The sequence below is a fragment of the Erpetoichthys calabaricus genome, chromosome 8, assembly GCF_900747795.2.
Source record: "Erpetoichthys calabaricus chromosome 8, fErpCal1.3, whole genome shotgun sequence".
NCBI classification, from domain to species: domain Eukaryota; kingdom Metazoa; phylum Chordata; class Cladistia; order Polypteriformes; family Polypteridae; genus Erpetoichthys; species Erpetoichthys calabaricus.
This window is the reverse complement of record NC_041401.2, coordinates 10,542,522-10,565,957: the sequence shown is the minus strand read 5'-3', so window position 1 is coordinate 10,565,957 and position 23,436 is coordinate 10,542,522. Positions and strand designations below refer to the sequence as shown.

Sequence of the window (23,436 nt, the reverse complement as noted above, 5' to 3'; positions counted from 1 at the left end):
CTAAGCAAACCTGAAGTGAAAAGTATTGACAGGGTTCAGTTGTCCATTCATCACTGGCTCTCACAATAATATATGAAGTGGACAAACAGCTGTAAATCTTGAGGACAAAGCCCAAATTCTCTAGTGCCCCACTGCTAACCCAAACAGACTGGTCATTAGTAAGTGGCAGACTTTACACCTCCACTCTGACTCAAGACGGCCATTCTCTTGGGGCAGGGGTCCACAACTGTAACAGCACAGAGTGAGCACACGCTTCCTAATGTTAAGTGCGGACATGACCCTGGGTTAACAGCTGTTCTCTTCTGTTGGAGTGGTTTTGCAGTTCTGTATAAGCACCCCTACATTACACCGATTTCCCTGGCATGTAAAGCCCATGTTTACACAGCGAATAGCTAGCGGTGGCTTGCAGCAAAGGATCTGCACGTGCAAGTGACTAAAAAAAATAATGGAGGCCTGCAAAGCCAGAGATGTTTCTCAGGTGTTATTGATGCTTAACAACCACCACAATAAGGAGACATCATAATAAAAAAATTCTGATATTTCATGCTCATGACTTTTCCTATAAAACACTCCGATTGTAAGAGCAAATACAGCATGCTAATATTTTATTAGAATGAAATGGAGGAATGATATCCTCCTGGTTGTGCTTCAGTTGGTGAAAAGAAATGCAAGATTATTCACTACTTCTGTAGAGTAAAATCACCTGGTGAACTTTTACTCAAACCGGTTGGCCTCCAGCATTCTGCTGCACTACTAACCAAGTTTCCCTCTGACTGAGTGTTTCAGACGTCAGGTCAATGGACTCCCATTCAGACGTCACTCAGACAGTGGGCAAATCGTGTTCATGACTGACTGGGATGTGTGAATCCATTGAAAACCTGAATTTGAAATAAAAAACCGTCTAACCCATCACAATATTCTCTATCTATGTTAATATCTATGGTGTATGTAGCAAACATTATTAACAGGAGTCGACCTAAGAACTGTTGTTAAAAAAAAAAAAAAAAAAAAAAAAAAAAGATTTTGCTGCTGAAGTGGATTGGGGGTGACGTATTAACACAAGTTTTTGAACAGACCGCCAAATGTAACTCGATGCCAGACTTACCTTATACATCACAAAGATGAGCAGGGCTAAGAGCAGGAGCCCTGCCAGTACTGCCAGTGCAATGACCCAGCCAGGGACGGGCTGTGAAGACTCCTGCTTGACCCATATGATGGACGTGCTAACCTAGGAAACAAAAATGGAAACACAGGCTTACAACTGATCTCGGGGGTCCACACATTGCACAGTACGAACTCGGCTATGGTCAGTGCTTAGGAGTAAAAGAGCACTTCAAGAAATGTTGATGGAGCAGGAGGCTGTGCCGAAATTTTTAAAAGCAGCATAGGATTAAGGCAATACCCTTGATTAACATCACTGTTACGCGTTCTTACACTGTTTTTCAAAAAGGGTAATGCAGAGGACAGCCTTGGATGTAAGAAGAGTCCAATCTGTGGATTTGGAAGGTCTTCAGACCCCTTCACCTTTTGTCACATTCCTATATGAACATCACACACTGTGCATGGGGCTTGTGATCGAAGGACTAATGCTGGAGGTGGTGGGGGGCACTTAACAGTCAAATTATCATCATAGACAGTCACCTGTTGTGAATATTTTTCATTAAAGGGTCAGGTTCAAATCAACACCAGTCAGGAACACATAAAATAAAAAAATGAAAGCATGGAGAAGCAGCATGTGCTGCACTTGCAGGTATGTTTAGAAATCTAAATATGTCCAACTTCTAGTAAACCCGCTAATGTTACAGCAATTGCCACTACAATAAACCATGATGTTTACTGGAGTAGCAATGGAGTGGCATGAGTCAACAATTTTGATATTGAGTGTTTAACAGATGTCATCTGACACAAGGCTGTGGATTATTTACAGTAACCCCTCGCTATATCGCGCTTCGACTTTCGCGGCTTCACTCTATTGTGGATTTTATATGTAAGCATATTTAAATACATATCACGGATTTTTTGCTGGTTCGTGGATTTCTGCGGACAATGGGTCTTTTAATTTCTGGTACATGCTTCCTCAGTTGGTTTGCCCAGTTGATTTCATACAAGGGACGCTATTGGCAGATGGCTGAGAAGCTACCCAACCAGAGCGCATATTACGTATTAAATAAAACTCCTCAAATATATTGTGAGCACGGGGGCTGTTCGCACCCCTAGTGGATACAGCCGCTCCTCAAAAAACGCTGAAAGATTACCTTCACATTGCTCTCTTCCTTGCTGGGCTTACATGTGGCTACTTTGTCAAGCGATATGCTTCCTGCACGGTGCTTCGCATACTTAAAAGATCAAACAGCACATATTGATTTTTGATTGTTTGCCTCTCTCTCTCTCTTGCGCTGACTTTCTCTGCTCCCGACGGAGGGGGTGTGAGCAGGGGGGCTATTCACACACCTAGACGATATAGACGCTCGTCTAAAAATGCTGAAAGATTACCTTCACATTGCTCCCTTCTCTGCAGCTGGTTTGTCAAGCGACATGCTTCCCGCACGATGCTTCGCATACTTAAAAGCTCGAAGGGCACGTATTGATTTTTGATTGTTTGCTTTTCTCTGTCTCTCTCACATTCTCTGCTCCTGACGGAGGGGGTGTGGGCAGAGGGGCTGTTCGCACACTGGCCTAGAGGATACGGGCGCTCCTCTAAAAAATGCTGAAAGACTACCTTTATATTGCTGCCTTCCTTGCAGCTGCTTTATCCGGCAGTGCTTCACATACTTAAAAGCCAAACAGCCCTATTGATTTTTGTTTGCTTTTCTCTCTCTCTCTCTGACATTCTCTGCTCCTGACGCGCACTCCTTTGAAGAGGAAGATATGTTTGCATTCCTTTAATTGTGAGACGGAACTGTCATCTCCGTCTTGTCATGGAGCACAGTTTAAACTTTTGAAAAAGAGACAAATGTTTGTTTGCAGTGTTTGAATAAAGTTCCTGTCTCTCTACAACCTCCTGTGTTTCTGTGCAAATCTGTGACCCAAGCGTGACAATATAAAAATAACCATATAAACATATGGTTTCTATTTCGCGGATTTGCACCTTTCGCGAGGGGGTCTGGAACGCAACCACCGTGATAGAGGAGGGATTACTGTATTACTGACATGCACACCTCAGGACATCAACACATTGTTAAAGGCTGCTAACATTAGTGGCCATATGAATTGCTCTGAGTGTTGCTGCATTGAGGACATGTTTGTAAATGTCACCAACACGCTCAGGCTCTCCTGCTTACCAGTGAGTCATTGGCTGAATTGTAGAAAAGCACCAGGCAAGCAAAGGTACTACATAATATATACATAGATAAATAGACATACAGATATGAAAAGCTCTGTTTAATACATATATACATATAGTAGATAAAACACACTGTATACAAATAGATAGGTATAAAAGGCACTACAAAACAGATAGGCCGAGAGACAGATAGGAAAGGCAACATATGTCAGGGGTCCTGGAGCTCTACTGCGACTACAGGTTTTCATTCTAACCTTTATCTAAATTAGTAACTAATTCTTGCTGCAAATTAACTTCTTTTTTCTTTCATTTCAGTTGTCTTTGATTTACAAAAAGAGCAATTAGTGGAGAATGACTTCAGCTGTTAGTTTATTTTATTAGTAGTTAACAATATGGTGTAGTTAACGTCATATTGCTATCTGCAGTCACTGGAAGGACAAAATGATGCTTAGATAAACTCGTGAGTGTATTTGATATATTCACATGTTCATTTTTTAAATATTAAATAATATCCTAGTGTTTACTGCATTAACTAAGTTCATTGAGGAGCATGTTTAGTAGTAGTTTTAGAAGTTGTTATTATTATTATTAGTGGTGGTAGTACTACTAGTAGTTGTTGTATTCTATAAGTAGTAGTAATACTAGGGGGTCGACTTGTTTTTCAATCCTATTTTTTGTAAAAATTGATCGATTTGTATAAATGATTACAATAAAATTAAAAAAAAAAAAGTAGTAGTAATACTAGTAGTATTTGGACTTTATAGTACTATTCTTAGTAGTAGTGGTAGTAGTACTAGTACTTGTTGTATTTTATATTATTAGTAGTAATACTTGGTCTTTATATTAGTCCAGTAGCAGTAGCAGTAGTAGTAATTGTATTTATTATTATTATAATAGTAAAATATAATAATATATGATCCCTGGGGCTGCTACTTCTTATTTATCCACCACTAAGTTCTCTTACTGCTTCTGAATTTTGGGATACCATTTCCTGATGTTTAAAGCTTCCAAAAAATAACAATAGGGCAAATTCAAAGCAAAAAAAATAGTCCAAATTCATAACAGTGGAAAACAGCAACTTACCAGTGTGACATTGGATGGATTTTCGTACGTCAGGTTCTTATAAGGCATTTCTATGACCTGGAATGATGCTGAAGACTTCAAGGAGTACGAATGGTTTTGGTTCTCACTCTGAATTGAAAAAAAAAAAAAACAAAAATCAAAAGAAAAAGGGAGAAAGAATAAGCATGAGAGTTAGAACAGAAAATTGAACATCCATACCAGTGCCTGTAGATATTAAGCTTCTCAGTGTAAGAATATGGATCTAGCTGGCTAAAACAAAAAATCTCAGAATGTCACAAATGTGATCGTACACTTAGGAACAGGAGTAAAAGTATTTTATCAGTTTTCCTAATTTATGAAGCTACTCCTAACTTCACCAAGGCTTAGAAGAACTCCTGGGCTGTCCTAACACACTAGGAGCTACCAGAAGATGACGAACAGGCAGAGATTGACATGTGCATCTCAGCAAAGGCTGAATGTTTAGGAAAAGCTGAACAATGAACTCAGAAAAAAGGTATTGATTTGACAAATGTTGTACGTTATGTGAACAGTCCATATATGTGGAGAAGACGTGTTGTCAGTCAAAACTGAAGTGCTGGTACTGTTATGATTTTTGGCAGTAAAGAAAACGCAGTTTTGCAATAGTTAGTATCTGGGTCTGTCACAACCAACTATTTCTCAAACTCTGAACGTCCTTGCAACTCATGAGGTAATATACAGATTTATATATTCCCCCATGACTTCACGTAAGGTAACTGTAAGAGCCAAACTTAGAAAGTTAATGCTTTAAGTCATATTTGCGTTTGCTTAATTTGAATAGAATATAATTTTCTCTGGGCGACACGGTGGCGCAGTGGGTAGCGCTGCTGCCTCGCAGTTGGGAGACCTGGGGACCTGGGTTCGCTTCCCGGGTCCTCCCTGCGTGGAGTTTGCATGTTCTCCCCGTGTCTGCGTGGGTTTCCTCCGGGTGCTCCGGTTTCCTCCCACGCTCCAAAGACATGCAGGTTAGGTGGATTGGTGATTCTAAATTGGCCCTAGTGTGTGCTTGGTGTGTGGGTGTGTGTGTGTGCCCTGAGGTGGGTTGGCGCCCTGCCCAGGATTGGTTCCTGCCTTGTGCCCTGTGTTGGCTGGGTTTGGCTCCAGCAGACCCCCGTGACCCTGTGTTCGGATTCAGCGGGTTGGAAAATGGATGGATGGATGGATAATTTTCTCTCATAGCTATAGATCATAGTATATAATCTATGTAAGTAAATATGAGATAGAACTTTCTAGCTAAATCTGTAATACAGTGTGTTCATTATGTCAGTGTGTGTTTAGAATTAGTCTCATCGCTAGCCATTTGCAGTTTATAAGTGGGATAAGCATACAGTTTTCTGACCGTTTAGAAATGGTTCAACTGTATAGGAAAACTTAAAGAAACAAACAAGATTTATAAGGCATAAACAGAACTTTTCTTTACTTTGCAATATCAATTTTTCTCTATTTTTGTGTGAACTGTTTTACTCTGAATTTTTACTAAAGCTTTTAGAAATTAAGATATTTTGTCTGTGGAATCATTTCAATGTGTGAAGCTATTGGCAGAATCCCATGAAGCAAACAAAAGCTGTAGAACTTTAGTAATTTTGGGTAAATGCAGCTACAGTAATATTAAAGCAATCTGTACTCACTGCAAATCAGTGTGCACGTAAAGACCACTGCCTCAAATGTGAATCAGCACACATATGTGAATCTCAAGCAATATCACAGCATCAACACCTGAGTTGTCATGGATGCAAACTGTACTGTAATAGCCAGCATATCCTCTGAAGATAGGTGGAGCTGGATGAGCATAGAATTCCCCTGGAATGTTCAAATTATACTTTACAGGGTACAAGAATGTAGGCGGAAACTCGTGCAGACTTGTAGAAAATAAGGTGGGAAATGGCATGCAACTCTGAAAGTTTGACATTCTGGGTTGGCTCCAGCAGCTACAACGCCCTTAAACCCGGAACTGTCAATAACATGACTGGGATGAAATGGGCAAATGAGGACACAAACAACCAAGAGGTACGGTGCAAAGGTGCTTTGTGCTTTTATTAACAAAAGCCAAACTGGGGTTCAAATCCCCAAAGTGCAAAAAGTGCAGTGCATGCTTCTTTAAATAATATTGGGGGATTGGGTTGGGGGGGGGGGGGGGGGGGGGGGGGGGTGTCAAGATAAAGTTAGAAAATGGGATTTATTAGAAAATGGAACAAACCTTAACAAAACTGAAAGTGTCATTTCTCAATGTCATCTTCACCCTTCTCAATGCACTTGCATCACCTGCCTGGAAGTGCCCGGATTCCAGTAGAACAAAAGGTTTTGTTGCGTCACTAAAGCCAAACTGACCAATCAGATTACTCAGAGACTGGACACAGGAGATCATTATTATTATCATCTTTAAGGTGAAGCCTTAGTGTTGGTATCCATCCATCCACTATCCAACCCGCTATATCCTAACTACAGGGTCACAAGGGTCTACTGGAGCCAATCCCAGCCAACACAGGGCGCAAGGCAGAAAACAAACCCCGGGCAGGGCGCCAGCCCACCACAGGGCACACACACACACACACACACACACCCCAAGGACAATTTAGAATCGCCAATGCACCTAACCAGCATGTCTTTGGACTATGGAGGAAACCCATGCAGACAAGGGGAGAACATACAAACTCCATGCAGGGAGGACCCGGGAAGTGAACCCAGGTCTCCTAACTGCGAGGCAGCAGCGCTAGTGTTGGTATCAGAAAACTAAAAAACGTCATCATAAGTGCCAATTTGTGACAGGATGTGCCGCAAAAATCATGATTTCATTCATTCTCTTACACGGTCTCCTGCTTCTCGCTGGGAGTTGGGTGCAAGACACTTCATAAATGCTTCTGATGTCCTACACTCTGGTAGTACAAACTCTTCTCCTAGTCAGACCTTTAGAGCTATTCCTAGGAGTAATTCTGATACACTTGAAACATGGACCCAGGTGTGTTAGCAAACGGTCAACATGACTTTAGACAGAGTAGGTTGTGTTTCACTAATAAGCTGGAATTCTATGAGAAAGAAACAAAAGCAGACGATCAGAGAGGTGCATGTGATATTCTTTGTATTTTAGAAGGCATCTGATAACAGAGGCTGGTGATCAAACAAAGAGGAGTGGTATGTTGGTGTGTACAAAACTGGCTTTAATCCATCCATCCATCCATTGTCTCCCGCTTATCCGAGGTCGGGTCGCGGGGGCAGCAGCTTGAGCAGAGATGCCCAGACTTCCCTCTCCCCGGCCACTTCTTCTAGCTCTTCCGGGAGAATCCCAAGGCGTTCCCAGGCCAGTCGAGAGACATAGTCCCTCCAGCGTGTCCTGGGTCTTCCCCGGGGCCTCCTCCCGGTTGGACGTGCCTGGAACACCTCACCAGGGAGGCGTCCAGGAGGCATCCTGATCAGATGCCCGAGCCACCTCATCTGACTCCTCTCGATGCGGAGGAGCAGCGGCTCTACTCTGAGCCCCTCCCGGATGACTGAGCTTCTCACCCTATCTTTAAGGGAAAGCCCAGACACCCTGCGGAGGAAACTCATTTCAGCCACTTGTATTCGCGATCTCGTTCTTTCGGTCACTACCCATAGCTCATGACCATAGGTGAGGGTAGGAACATAGATCGACTGGTAAATTGAGAGCTTCGCCTTGTGGTTCAGCTCCTTTTTCACCACGACAGACTGATGCAGAGCCCGCATCACTGCGGATGCCGCACCGATCCGCCTGTCGATCTCACGCTCCATTCTTCCCTCACTCGTGAACAAGACCCCGAGATACTTGAACTCCTCCACTTGGGGCAGGATCTCGCTCCCAACCCTGAGAAGGCACTCCACCCTTTTCCGGCTGAGGACCATGGTCTCGGATTTGGAGGTGCTGATTCTCATCCCAGCCGCTTCACACTCGGCTGCGAACCGATCCAGAGAGAGCTGAAGATCACGGCCTGATGAAGCAAACAGGACAACATCATCTGCAAAAAGCAGTGACCCAATCCTGAGCCCACCAAACCGGACCCCCTCAACGCCCTGGCTGCACCTAGAAATTCTGTCCATAAAAGTTATGAACAGAATCGGTGACAATGGGCAGCCCTGGCGGAGTCCATCTCTCACTGGAAATGGGTTCAACTTACTGCCGGCAATGTGGACCAAGCTCTGACACCGATCGTACAGGGACCGAACAGCCCTTATCAGGGGGTCCGGTACACCATACTCTCGGAGTACCCCCCACAGGATTCCCCGAGGGACACAGTCGAATGCCTTTTCCAAGTCCACAAAACACATGTAGACTGGTTGGGCAAACTCCCATGCACCCTCCAGGACCCTGCTAAGGGTATAGAGCTGGTCCACTGTTCCGCGACCAGGACGAAAACCATACTGTTCCTCCTGAATCCGAGGCTCGACTATCCGACGGACCCTCCTCTCCAGGACCGCTGAATAGACTTTTCCAGGGAGGCTGAGGAGTGTGATCGCTCTGTAGTTGGAACACACCCTCCGATCCCCCTTCTTAAAGAGGGGGACCACCACCCCGGTCTGCCAATCCAGAGGCACTGTCCCTGATTTTCCATGCGATGTTGCAGAGGCGTGTCAACCAAGACAGTCCTACAACATCCAGAGCCTTGAGGAACTCCGGGCGTATCTCATCCACCCCCGGGGCCCTGCCACCAAGGAGTTTTTTGACCACCTCGGTGACCTCAGTCCCAGAGATGGGGGAGCCCACCTCTGAGTCCCCAGGCTCTGCTTCCTCATTGGAAGGCATGTTAATGGGATTGAGCAGGTCTTCGAAGTACTCCCCCCACCGACCCACAACGTCCCGAGTCGAGGTCAGCAGCGCACCATCACCACCATATACAGTGTTGACACTGCAACTGGCTTTAATATAGCAAAGAAAAGGGTTTCGGTGACAGGAACGTTTTCGGAATTAGGCAATGGTAAAAGGAGTGTCTAGCAGGGGTCAAGTGCTGAGGCATCAGATCTTTTTAACAGATATACATGATCTGATAAAAATATAATCAATAAACTGATTAAGTTTGCAGATGATACCACACAAGCTATGAGATCAGATAATGGAGAATAAGCTAAACTGTTATAGAGGGACTTGGACAGCATACAGGCTTTGGCTGATTTGTAGCAGATGAAATTTAATGTGAGTAAATGTAAAGAATTACATGTTTTTAAGTCCTTACCTCTTTGATCTGGTTATGGAGGTGGTGAGTCATGACATAAATGACCATTTCCCTTAGTGCATGATTTTTGGTGATGACATTGTGTTGTGTAGCACCAGAAAAGAGAAAGTGAAGAGGAAGTTGGAGGAAGGGAAAAGGGCTTTGGATGATAGAGGACTGAAGAAGAAGACAACAGAATATACAAAACTTAATGATGATCAGAATTTAGAAGTTAGCCTTCAGGGAGAGCCATTAAAATGAGCGGACAAGTTTAAATACCTAGGATCAGTGATAGCTCAAGATGGAACATTAGATGCAGAGAAAACCCATAGAGTGCAGTGTGGTTGGAACAATTGGAAGAAGGCATCAGGAGTATTGTGCGACTAAAGAATTAAGACAAAGATTAAAGGTAAGGTTTTTAATACTAGGGTGTTGTATCATGTTAGCCACAATGAATGTAGTGAGAGGTCAAGCAAAATGACACCTTTTATTGACTAACTAAAAAAATCACATTATGCATTAAATCAACTGGCCAGACCAGCAATGATGTATGCAGCCAAGACATGGGCAGTAACGGGGGCGCTAGAGAAGTTAAAAGTAGAAGAAATGAGTGTTGAGATGAATGTGTGGAGTTACAAAGAAAGGACAGAAGAAGAAATGAGACAATCAGAGACACAACAGGAGTGGGAGAGAAATCTAAGAAAGGACAGGAACGGAGTCTGAAGTGGTATAGACACGAGAGAAGGAGATAATATGTGGGTGGGGGGGAGTGATGGGAATAAGGAGGAGAGGGTGAGGTGGTCAAACTGGAGATGGATGGATGAAGTAAAAGAAGATCTGAAGGGAAAAGGACTTGACTGAAGAGGAGGTGCAGGACCAAGCAATGTGGACAAGGTTGATCAAGCACATTGACTCCACAAAGAAGTGGGAAAAGATGAAAAGGGAGGAGAAAAAGAAAAATTGTAAAGAATTACACTTAGAAGGCAGGAATGTTAGATTTGAATACACAATGGGTGGTCTAAATCTCAAAAGAAGAAGAAGGACCCAGGAGTCGTAATGGACTCATCACTAGCTACATCAAGAAAGTGGACAGAAAGGATCAAAAAGTGATACTAGGTTATATAGTGCCCTCAATGTGTGGAGCACAAATCAAAGGAGGTTATGCTTGAGTTATGTAAGACACTAGTGAGGCTTCACCCTAAGAACTGTGTACAGAGAGTGACTAGGCTGAGAGGTAGGAGCAATGAGGAGAGATTGAAGGAACTGAACACCTTCTCAATTTAGGAGAACAGAGATTAAGCGGTGACAGTCCCTTCATAATTTTAAACACTTCAATTATAAGTACCGTGGGGGCCCAGCTGTTACAAAAACACATGTTGGAAATTTTGTTAGAGAGAGATTTCGCATAAAGAACCACAGACACATGGAATAAGTGAGTAAGTAATATGATGGATGGCAGGACTTTACAAACCTTCAATTCTTGACTTGATATTTACTTTGTATAATCTGGGTGAACAGGACGTACAGTATGAGCTTGTTAGGCTAAACAGCCTGTTCTCATCATAATATGTTAAACACATGTGATGGCATGACAGATGCTATTTATAGCATTACCCTTCAGTTTTTGCTTTTTGGTCTGTCAGTCTTCCATTCTCTCTACATTTACATTTACATCATTTAGCAGACGCTCTTATCCAGAGCGACTTACAACAGTGTTTGCTAGTTTTTTTTTGCATACCCCTTGGGGTCAGAGCGCAGGGTCAGCCATTGTACAGCGCCCCCTGGAGCAATTACAGGTTAAGGGCCTTGCTCAAGGGCCCAGCAGAGTAGGATCTCTTTTGGCACTGACGGGGATTCAAACCGGCAACCTTCGGGATACCAGCACAGATCCTTAGCCTCAGAGCCACCACTCCGCCCCTCTCTATGCATAGATATGTACCACCCTGTGATTTTGGCCTGCAGTGTTGTGTAATGGTTAAGGCTTTGGACCAAAGACATCAACCCCTGAGGTTGTGGGATCAAACCCTTGAGCACGAGCATGTCACTTCACCTCCCTGTGCTCCAACTGGAAAAACTGAAAGAAATGTAACCAATGGTATCTCAAATATTGTACGTCAACTTACATAAAGGTGCCAGTCAAATAATAATGTACATATGACAGTTAACTTTAAAAAAAGGCCCATTTTGTCTGACATGACTCACTTTTAAGAAGGTTGCAGCCCACAATCTTGATCTGATGTACAAGATTGCACTCTTTCCCCTTTCCAGGCGCCCAACCTGACATTTGATTTTCAGGCACTCAGCCTTGCCACAGCCCTGGAGATTAAAGAACAACATGAATGGATGAGCATCATCTTCATGTGGAGGACTGTGGATACATCAGAGCACATTCAATAGCAGCATCAGGTCTGGTTATTTTGACACATTAAATAAACACCTGAAAACATTATGGCACGTTGGCTAGTGTGGCTGCTTCACAGCTCCCTTCCAAACCCTGAGTTTAAATCCCAGCCTGATCACTGCAAATGTTTTAAGTTATCACTCAAATCTAAACAGGCCACAAAGTAAATGTGTACGTTGTAGTGGAGCGACATACAGGACTTCTTGTCTACACCTACCAGTGTTTCCAGCTCCCCTTCAATGTTCCTGAGGTCCCGTCGGTTAACATGGTTACGTGTTCTGCCATCATCTCGGGAATCGTCTCGTTTAGTGTCATTTTTTTCTGTCATTTTTGGCATCTGAAAATGACATGCAAACAGAATAGAAAGAAGTGAGTGACAATGAACAGAATTTTCTGACATCTGCTGGAGATGTCCTCCACTCTTTTCCTATCTTTATGACACCTTTACATTGCCTCACCGATCATCCAATTAAGAATTTTTTCTTCATTTTTGCAATTCTTGTGTGTATTTCACAGATTGCTATTCATCCATCCATCCATTTTCCAACCCGCTGAATCCGAACACAGGGTCACGGGGGTCTGCTGGAGCCAATCCCAGCCAACACAGGGCACAAGGCAGGAAGCAATCCAGGGCAGGGTGCCAACCCACCGCAGGACACACACAAACACACCCACACACCAAGCACACACTAGGGCCAATTGAGAATCGCCAATCCACCTAACCTGCATGTCTTTGGAATGTGGGAGGAAACCGGAGCGCCCGGAGGAAACCCACGCAGACACGGGGAGAACATGCAAACTCCACGCAGGGAGGACCCGGGGAATTGAACCCAGGTCCCCAGATCTCCCAACTGCGAGGCAGCAGCGCTACCCACTGCGCCACCGTGCCGCCACAGATTGCTATTGTCTGTTATAATATTTCTTGGACTTCTGTAAAAAGCTTAATTTACCCCTTGGGACAGATAAAGTTTGTTTGTTCATGCTTTCAGAAAAATGAAATGAGAAGCTTCTAAAATATCAAAAAATGTATAATTACATTTACGGGGTTCCCACTCTTTTTAAGGAATCATTTTCCAGGACATTTCCAGGAGCTTTTTCCAGAAATTCATGACAGGATCTGGTCATACAGTTATACACTTTAGTCGCAGGCTTAACGCCATTTTAATTTCTCTTTGATTATGCAGGGACTTAGTGTTATTGATATGCTAAATTACATAAAGGCAACACCAATTAATGCACTGATGTATAATGGAGTTGTTTGACCTCTTTTTGTTACACACTGTTTTAAACTGCAAAACTCTTTTAAAGAAATAAATGCCTCTTGGATTGTGGAAAACTATCCAAACACTGACATATACTGAGCAATTCCATAATGTTCAGTATAGAGCTGTTGATGACACTATGAAATAGGCTACCATAGTGACCTAATTTCAGTAAAAGTTACTTGCATATTACATATTATGTCATTGTTTGTATCAAATAAATTTATGTACAATGTTTGTATTAACTGCGGTGGGTTGGCACCCTGCCCGGGATTGGTTCCTGCCTTGTGCCCTGTGTTGGCTGGGATTGGCTCCAGCAGACCCCCGTGACCCTGTGTTCGGATTCAGCGGGTTGGAAAATGGATGGATGGATGGATGTTTGTATAAAACAAAACTGCATAAAGCCAATTTATTGTCTATATCATGTGTATGATGCCTATAACACTAATATATGCAACAATTGGCACGCGACAAAACAAAGTCAGAGTTAACTTTCAACTGGTAGCTTTACTGGGAATACAGCAGCTGTAGAATTTGCATAAATCAACGACAAAGATTATAATAAAGAACTTATCTTTGTGGGAAAAGAAGCAAAATACATCCATTTTAAATCATGATAGCCTTGCCATCAATTCCTGAGTTGAAAACTTGGTTAAACTAGAAAGAATACTAGGAACAAAGGATAAGAGCCTGAACTCCAGTATATTGGAAAAAAAACAATCTATAAGTCACTGTAGTGTAACCTATGAAAAAGGCATCTGGTGTAGGCCTAGGTTTAGAAACAATGCTGGTGTTGCTCCTTGAGGTCTGATAAAACTGCATCCAGACCGATGACCTCTTTCTTTTTTTCAGCAACACTTTTACGATAGGCATTAGATTTTGTGAGCAATGTAAAGTCCTGTTTTCTCTCAGCCTTCTCTGCCATTGCATCTGCTTCTTCTTGCATTGCCTCAATGCTAGTGATTATTTTCTGTCTCTTTGCTGCCACTTTTTGATTTCAGAGTGGAGCTCTTCTCTTTGCTTGTCATTTTCAGGTATTGGACATATTGCATCCTGGCATTTCTGCAATGCTGTAAGAGGGGCTTTGGCAATACTCCATCAAATGAGCCACCAGTCAAAGAGTCATTTATAAATATAATTGCCTATACATGTCTCAGTAGGTGGAGACATTGCGCAGCAGAGGCCACGACCTAGCTCAGCTGTCATCATATCTAGACTTACGAACAGCAAGCTGTTTCAAACAGAAAAATTAAAAAGCGAAAACAGAAATAAAATTCCAGGACAAGAAAGATTATTTCCAGGACATTTGGCCATTTCGATCAGTTTCCAGGTCATTTAAATGACTGGAAAATAACCCTCAAAATTTTCAGGTTTTCCAGGACGCGTGGGAACCCTGATTTACAGGCATTGAATCCTTGAACAATAAAAAGTACCTATTACAGCAGGTCTTTTTATATTTTCTTACAATGGTTGTGTTTTGTGAATGTATTTATGCTGTCAGTATAAGCAAACAACAAGTCAGCTACCTTGTATTTGTAAATTTATTTGGTTAAGCTGTGTTATTGTGGTACGGTCCTAGGGTGATCATTTTGTCTTTCACATTCTTTACCACATAGACCTGAACAGAATGCCCAAATGCCACTTATAGCCTTTCAATGTTTACTCTTACAAGCCTGGTCACTGTCAGGGTTGACCGTTATTGTAGTTCAAAATGTCCCTTTTAATTATCTATCTGCTCCACAAGGCTTATTCTCATCTGGACAAAGCTGGTCACCTTGTAAGGATTATGGTTTTTGATTTCTCCAGTGCCTTCAATGCCATCCACCCATCCCTGTTAAGGGTAAACTCCAAGATATGCATGTGGATGAGGCCTGTGGTGTCATGGATAATGAACTATCTGTCAGGCAGACCGCAGTTTGTGAGACTCAAACACTGTTTCTGATAGAGATGTGAGCAACACTGGAGCACCACAAGAATCAGGTCTTCATTCTGTACATCTTGGACTATAAATATAACATTAGGTCATGTCAGTTGCAGACATTCTTAGATGATTCTGCACTTATGGGGTGTATTCATAAAGGAGATGAGACAGAGGAGAGAAGTAAGGTGGAGAAGTTTGTTTCTGGGTGCAAAGAGAACTGTCTGCCTCTTAACATCAGCAAAACCAAGAATATGCATATTGATTTTCACAGCATCAAAGAACCTCTGTGTCTGGTCACTATTCAAGGAGTGGATGTAGAGGTGGTCCACTGAACAAGTAAGTACTTGGGGGTCTACATCAGTGATAGGTTGAACTGGTCTCTGAACACAGGGGAACTATAGAAAAAAGGACAGAGCAGGCTCTTTTTTCTTAGAGACCAAGTTCCTTTAATGTGGGAGGTGACATCTTTCACATGTTCTACAAATCTGCAATGTCCAGTGTGATTTTGTATGCTGTGGTGTGCTAGGCTGGTAACATAGTGTTGGGCAGTATACCAGTTCATACCAAAAACCGTTTTTTTATTTTTTTATGATATGGATTTTTCTTATATCACAACACCGGTTTAAATTGCCTAAACAACATTTGGAACGTGGCGCAGCGGGAAACTGTTTAAGGGGGACCTTTTTCACTGCTACACCGCTAAACACATGTAACAGTGTACATGCGGTAGTGGAGGTGTTGCGTGGTGAAAATAGAGAACATTCCGAAACTGAAGCTGTAGCAGACGATAAAGTTGAACATAATGACAAAGAAGAACTGTTGCTGGAAAAAGGAGCCGTGTCTGTTGTCTGGAGATACTTTGGATTTAAAAGGTCGGATGTATACCATTATGTTCAAATGTGTTTATACTGTTTCTATACTACTGGATAATACTGCAAGCCAAGTTGTACTTGTTTTATGTTTTTCAATACTGTGTAATGTACCTGGGTACTGTGTAATAGTGTGTCGACATGTTGACTTTATTCTCGAAGCTTATGACGAGAATAAAGTCGACATGTTCATTTTATTCTCGACAATTTCTACTTTATTCTCGCCATTTGTCAAGATTAAAGTCGTCATGTTGACTTTATTCTCGTAATTTGTTATTAAAGTAGAGCATCGTAAACTAAACTTCATCTTAAAATGAATATTTAATTTACTAGATTTTCTCAAACCCCGTCATAAGTTATGTAGCACATTAAATGCTTTGTGTTGTGTTCCCGGAGCCATGTTAATCGCTACTGCTTCTTAAATTGACTTCCTCTTGCACTAAGAGGAGGCGCAGGCAGCACCTAATACATTAATTTCATGCTATGCCTGCTCTTTAGGACATTTAGAATGCTAAGATAAATACTTAATACAATTTTTATGATGAAATGTATTAAAGCATGTATTAATCATGTGGGGGGCATGGTGGTGTGGAGGTTGCACTGCTGCCTCGCAGCAATGGGGTCCCGGGTGTTCTTTGTTTTGAATTTGCATTTTTTCTGGTGGGTTTACTTGGCGTGCTTCAGTTTCCTTTCAAAGTCATGTAGGATGTGGAGTTTTGTTCTGCTATATTGCCCCCTGCTAGTGTATGTGTTGTTCGTAGTCACCCTGCGATGTGCTGCCGCCCCGTTCAGGATTTGCTCCTGCCTCACACACAATGCTTGCTGGGATGGGCGCAACCCTGAATGGACGGCATAATTAAACATGTGTAACGAAGATTTTTTTTTTTTTTAAGTTCTGAACACTTCATGGTCTAAGTTTATATCTAGTTTTAATTTCACAAAGATGTTTATCGTGTGGTGATTGGTTATGTGGAGAAAGAAAAAGGAAGGATAGGAACTGGGGGTTTGGTACATCAGACAGATGGCACACATGCAATAAAGAAAGTCCAATCACTCCACAACATCCACTGAATTCTGTGTTCGTGTCTCCGACCACCAGATCACAAACCCAATATTTACACCTTAAATTAAGTTAAACCTGTGCGATACCCATTCATACATCCAGTTTTGTGGCGCCTCGTCACACCTGCCATAAAGTTCTCTACACTGAACGTAGACCTGGGGACCTCTTACTGCGAGGGAGCAGCACTACCGCCTCACTACCATGCATGTTTAATACCTGCTTTAATGCATTACATCCTCAAAATTATATCAAGTATTTATCTTAGCATTCTAAATGTTCAGAGAGCAGGAATATCATGAAGTGAATGGATTCTGTGCGGTGATCACTGCCGGCACCTCCTCTTAGCGCGGAGGATGTTAGTTTAAGAAGCGCGTACAGCGATTAACAACTGGGTCGGAGAACACTTAACACAAAGCATCTAATGAGCTACATTAACTTATGACGGGGGTTTGAGAAAATCTAATAAATTAAACATTGATTTTAGGATGAAGTTTACTTTACGACATTCTACTTCAATGACAAAATAAACTATAAGAATAAAGTGGAAATGTCGAGAATAAAGTCAACATGTCGACTTTAACCCCTTAACCGCCCTCTGCCGGATATATCCGGCACCGTTGTTTTATTGCTAACGCCATACTGCCGGAATTATCCGGCACATTTGCCTGTGGTTATATGAATGTCTGGCAAGTAGTATAACTGACGGTTTTGGCGTGGGTATTATTACTACGTTGTATTTCGACAAGTCTGTGGTTGTTTTGGCCGGTCATGTGACGTGATTCGCATGTAACAGCTGTGAATATGGCGAAACGTAAACTGACTTCAAGTGAGGCTTTGCAGGCGATTTTGGACAGTTCTGATCATGATTGTAGCAGTTCTGAAGAAGATTTTAGCGACAGTGATGAGCAGCAACGTGCGCTGCATGATACTGTGAATGAAGATGCATCGGATGACGGCGCTGAGTGGGTGTATCCCCAGCATCTCAGCTGGGCTGCTGCCCGTGGTGAACTACCTTTTCTGCATTCATTTGAGGGAACGTGTGGCTTTATTGTTGATGTAAACAATTACACTGCTGAGCAGTTTTATGAGCTGTTTGTGTCACCTGATTTGATCAGACATTTTGTTCATCAGACAAATCTGTATGCAGCACAGTTTATTGAGAAAAATCCCAATTTACCTCCACATTCCCGTGTTCGTGCTTGGTTTGACACTGATGAAAACGAAATGAAAAAATTCATTGGGATTTTGATGTTGATGGGAATAATCAGAAAACCAGATATTGAGATGTACTGGTCTACAGATCCTATGTATGCAACACCTATTTTTGCAGCTGTCATGACACGTAACCGATTCTCTTTGCTGCTGAAATTCTTTCATTTGAGTGACAACAGAAATGAGCCAGATAAGAAAGATCCAAACCGCGACCACTTGTTCAAGCTAAGACCTTCTGCTCAAAGTGTCCCAGCAATCCAGGACTTTGTGCAGTTCCCTGCTTTGGCCTGTGGCACAGCAAACTCAAATACTGGGAATGAAACTATGATCGACTGAACTACTTTTGACTTTTGAATTACTTTTGACTGTTCCGTTTTTGTAGTTGACAATAAATCCAGAAGCCTGAGAAAAGGTACATTTTGTGCTTTATTATGTGTTTGCCCATTTCTAGAACTTGCACAACATTTAGTGGTCAATACTGCTTGAATAAATGTAAAAAATGTAAAAAAAATGTAAAAAAGTAAAAAAACGAAAATTGTTCAGATTTCGCCTGGCGTGGGGAATATTTAGGGAGTTGGCGGTTAAAGGGTTAATCTCGACATATAGTTTTTTTTTTTCTTCCCTGTGTCCGTATTTTTTTTTCTTCACTGTGGCCCTAATACGCTTTCGTAGGGCTATATCACAAATAGCATTATAAATGCAAATTGCAGTTTTATTATTTATGCACATAGCTTAGCTTGAAGCAAGGTCCATATTAATGCAGCTTGCCTTAATGATGGTTCAGTTGGTAAAGATGTCATCACCAAGTTGCACTTGTTTTATTTTTATTTGGTGAATACTGTACTGTGTAATGCACCTGGGCTTGAAGTCTTGAAGTAATAGTATTATTACTGGAAGTTGCACTATTATTTGTTTTATTGTTGTTATTTATTAGTTTAAATATTATGCAGTTTAATGATGGTAAAGCTGTTTAAAAAGTCACTTTAACGTGTCAGTGGACAGAGATGGTTAACATTAACAGAAAGTGTAGTTAGTTTACAAAAAATATTTACTATTTATTCCTTTTCTAAGACATGTTCAGTGCAGTACAACTTTTGACAAGCACCTCTGGATATTTTACTAAGTCTAAATGCCTCTTTGGATGGTTGAAAATATGTTGTCAAAATTTTAGTTTAAGTTGTTTCCAAAATTTGTTCAATAAAAAGTTTCTATATTTTGACTGCAACTGTCATGCAATGTGATTCCTTCTCTTCATTAGTGCCACCCTCTTGAAAACTATCACTTTATGGGGCCATGCAAACCTGTATTAATACTTGTGTGCACATTAAAATGTTTTTTTGTACAATGTACAATTCTCATGACAATGGGATAGGTTATTCTTAGCCAGTAATTGCAGTGGAAAATGTGGTTAACATCACCTCATGCATGGGAAAAAAAAATACCGCCCAATACCGTGAAACCGGGATAATTTTGAAAAATACCGTGATATAGAATTTTGGTCATACTGCTCAGCACTATGATAACATCACTTCAAGAGAGATCCACCAAAACAATAAGATAATTAACAGGGCATGCTCAGTTATAGGATGTGCTCTGGACCCCTGGAAGTTATAAAAGAAATCAGAATTAAAACAAAACTGAGTGCCACTATGATCAATGCTGTGTATCCTCTGTGTGACACACTAACACTGAGGACTTTAAGCCAACAAATTATTCAGCAAAAGTGTGTCAGGAAATGCTACAGCGAAATGCCTGAATAGCACCTAACTGGGACTGAGACCGTCAAGTCAGAACTTTTCTTTGTTTTTAGTTTTCTTGTTTTATAGTCATTCTGGTATGTGTTCAGACCAAAGTTGTGCATATTTATTTATTCATTTACTTATTTATCTTCAAATGAGTGTCTGCTTATAATTGCAAGAGCTAAACTTAAAAGAAGTGGTTAGGTGGCTTTCTGCAGTCATGCACCTCAATTCTGAAATAGTAGACCAATAGAAATTCGCCAGGCTAATACGGTGGAGAACTTTAAAGAACTGCTAAAAACTCATTATTGTAACATGGCTTTCTCATAGCTTCATGATATTCTGTATATGCATTGAATTCCCTTTTTTTCATGGTTCTGAAATCCGTACTAACTCCTACTTTCTTTGCTATTCTTCTTCCGGTTTTCTGTGGTGGCGAGCTACGCCACCACCATTTGATCAAAGCACCGTGCAGTCCCTACAATGATGCACTGAAGGCCAGATTTCCGCATGCCCAACATCATCATATTCTTCCACATGAAGCCTGAAAGTCATGAGGACTGATTGAGATCATTTAGGTTAGGTAGAATGCCCAGTGGGGGGCTGGGTGGTCTCGTGGCCTTGGACCCCCTGCAGATTTTCTTTTTTTCTCCAACTCTCTGGAGTTTTTTTTTTTTTTGTTTTTTCGGTTCTCCTGGCCATCAGACCTTACTTTATTCTTAGTTACTTAGCATTGCCTAATCTTATTTTTATACTTTTCCTTTCTTTATCTTGTAAAAGCACTTTGAGCTACATCATTTGTATGAAAACATGCTATATACTGTAAATAAATGTTGTTGTACCTATTTATGAATTTATTCATTTAAAGAGCTTCTGTAAAAAGCCAAATTACCCCCTGGGGACAAATTAAGTTCATTTAGTAGTTCTGTATTTAGTAATTAGTATAAATCTATACTGACATTTTACCTGAGAATTTGTTCAAAGTGCTTTGCGCCTGCACTCAGTAAAGAGCACTACACAAAAATTAGTTGTATTATGCTGCAGAATGTGAAGTTTTAAAAGCAACTTATGCCGACTCTGTCTCGAGAAAATATCCCATTTAGGCCATTTACAATAAAAGTGATTGATTTGGCATTCACTGAACAAAACAGATACTGGGCTGACTGATCCATCAATACAAAAACAGAAGGGAAAAGTGAGTGTAACATGTTGGATTGCACATGCAAGTCAGAACTTTACTATACTCTGATCATGAGACAATAAGGATCCAATAAATGTATAGATCATTTAACAGTTGGGCACTGTAAAACTCCACAATTCAACTTACAGTGACATTCAGAGGGTTGATTTCCATATCCGTGCTGCAGTTCATGTATCCTTCAATGTCGTACTGAATGATGTAGAGCCGAGAATCATTCTTATATTTGTAGGGCCATTCAAGCTCTAGAATTGCTTTGCTGAAGGTGCTGGGACCGTTATTCCGTAGCTAGGAGTAAAAAAAAGAAAAGAAAAAAAAAATAAATCATACTTTAATCTGAAAACAGAACAGTTGAGAGAATTTAAATAAGTAGCCTGCCAATGCTATGTTACAGGCAACCTGGCTCAAGTGTCTCATTTTTCTTTGTTGTCTTTTGAATATTTTGTAAATTTTGTTATTGAATATCCATCCATCCATTTTCCAACCCGCTGAATCCGAACACAGGGTCACGGGACTGTGGAGACGATAATATCTGCAAACCTGATCTCAACCTGGCTGTCAAAAGGTACGTTTTAGTTGGCCAGCACACTCATGTGACAAATAGTATTTGCTCCACTTTATGTAGGTTTTGGTTTCATTATCCACATGCTGTTCTGCATTTTCTCCTTCAAACATCACCATCTTATAAGATGGTGTTTCTCAACCACTGGGTCATGGGCTGTCACCGGTGAGTTGTAAGTTGCTGTTATTTATATTGGTAGTGTGTCGCTGCTGTGACCATTATGCTCAATCCCACTCCTGCTCTAATAACTGCACTTGATTCATCCATCCATCCATTTTCCAACCCGCTGAATCCGAACACAGGGTCACGGGGGTCTGCTGGAGCCAATCCCAGACAACACAGGGCACAAGGCAGGAACCAATCCCAGGCAGGGTGCCAACCCACCGCAGGACACACACAAACACACCCACACACCAAACACCCACTACAGCCAATTTAGAATCACCAGTCCACCTAACCTGCATGTCGTTGGACTGTGGGAGGAAACTGGAGCACCCGGAGGTAAGCCACGCAGACACAGGGAGAACATGCAAACTCCACGCAGGGAGGACCCGGGAAGCGAACCCAGGTCTCCTAACTGCGAGGCAGCAGCACTACCACTGTGCCACCGTGCCGCCCTGTTATTGAATATGTTTATTATTATTATTTTATTATTATTATGTTTCTGTCAATTCAATGTATTTTTGAATATTGTATTGCTTATTGCTTAATTTGCATTTCTGTGTAATGTTAATGTATTTTTTGGTTCTTTAGGTTGTTTTCCTTAAGTGGAGCCTAAGGGGGTGGAACCCCATTGCTGTTGCAATTGTGGCACGGCCCACAAGCCTTTATTAGCCTACACACAGCATTATTTTAGCATTGTGTCTTTGTAGCAAATATTCTGCTGGCTATCATGGATTTCACATATAAGTACTACTTGCAGTGTTTCAGGTTTTTGACTCATTTTTCGCAATTTGTTGATGATTATTATGGACTGGCTTTAATGTTTTGAGGATTTCCTTTTTATGCATTCCATTCTTTTTTCTGTTCTTATCTTGAAACCTTTTGCTAATGTATTGCTGGGAACTCAAAACATGAAGTACAGGTAAAATTCTGTTACAACGAACTCCCAGGGACCTAAAAAATATTTCGTTGTAATGAAAATTTCGTAGTAATGAGATTCTGTATTTGTCACTATAGTGCTTTCTTTCACTTGCGTCCAGGCGTTTGCAATCATTTCAGTAGCTTCTTTCATGTTAATTTTAATCTCCTCCTGTCTACAAGTTATGCTGACAAGAATGTTTCTCAGCATTTCCTTGCGCTAATACACTTACAGGGTGCGGATGATGCCCAAATCCAATGGCTGAAGCACTGCTGTGCAATTGGGTGGGAGGAATTCCACATTTAGATAATGTTTGCGTTGAAGCATGTTGTGAGCAGCACAGTTATCAATCAGAAGCTGAATCATCCTTTTCTTCTTCTTCCTATTGTGAGGTTTCTGAGCTCTTTTGGGATCCCCCCCACTCCCCACACAACGGGAACGACACGCTGAAGTGCGTCCCAAAGCGCGATTGCTGCGTCTGTGGAAGATTGTTTGTCTGTTGCCAGGGCAGGGCAACAGCAGGCTCACATCGCTTCAGTGAAGCGCCACAGAAACAAATTATAAAAGATCGGGGTCACACTATAA

The 23,436-nt window shown here is 41.6% G+C and overlaps 1 protein-coding gene across 1 annotated transcript in view; it reads right to left on the bottom strand.

The window, feature by feature from the left end:
- Positions 1–23,436, bottom strand: part of itgav (integrin, alpha V) — a 210,282-nt gene that overhangs the window by 3,018 nt on the left and 183,828 nt on the right. The window contains exons 25-29 of the mRNA XM_028806227.2: positions 21,338–21,496; positions 12,162–12,281; positions 11,746–11,859; positions 4,367–4,474; positions 1,106–1,228 (exon numbers count right to left, since the gene is read on the bottom strand). Coding sequence (XP_028662060.2) covers positions 1,106–1,228; positions 4,367–4,474; positions 11,746–11,859; positions 12,162–12,281; positions 21,338–21,496 — 624 coding nt within the window. The remainder of the gene's footprint in view (positions 1–1,105; positions 1,229–4,366; positions 4,475–11,745; positions 11,860–12,161; positions 12,282–21,337; positions 21,497–23,436) is intronic.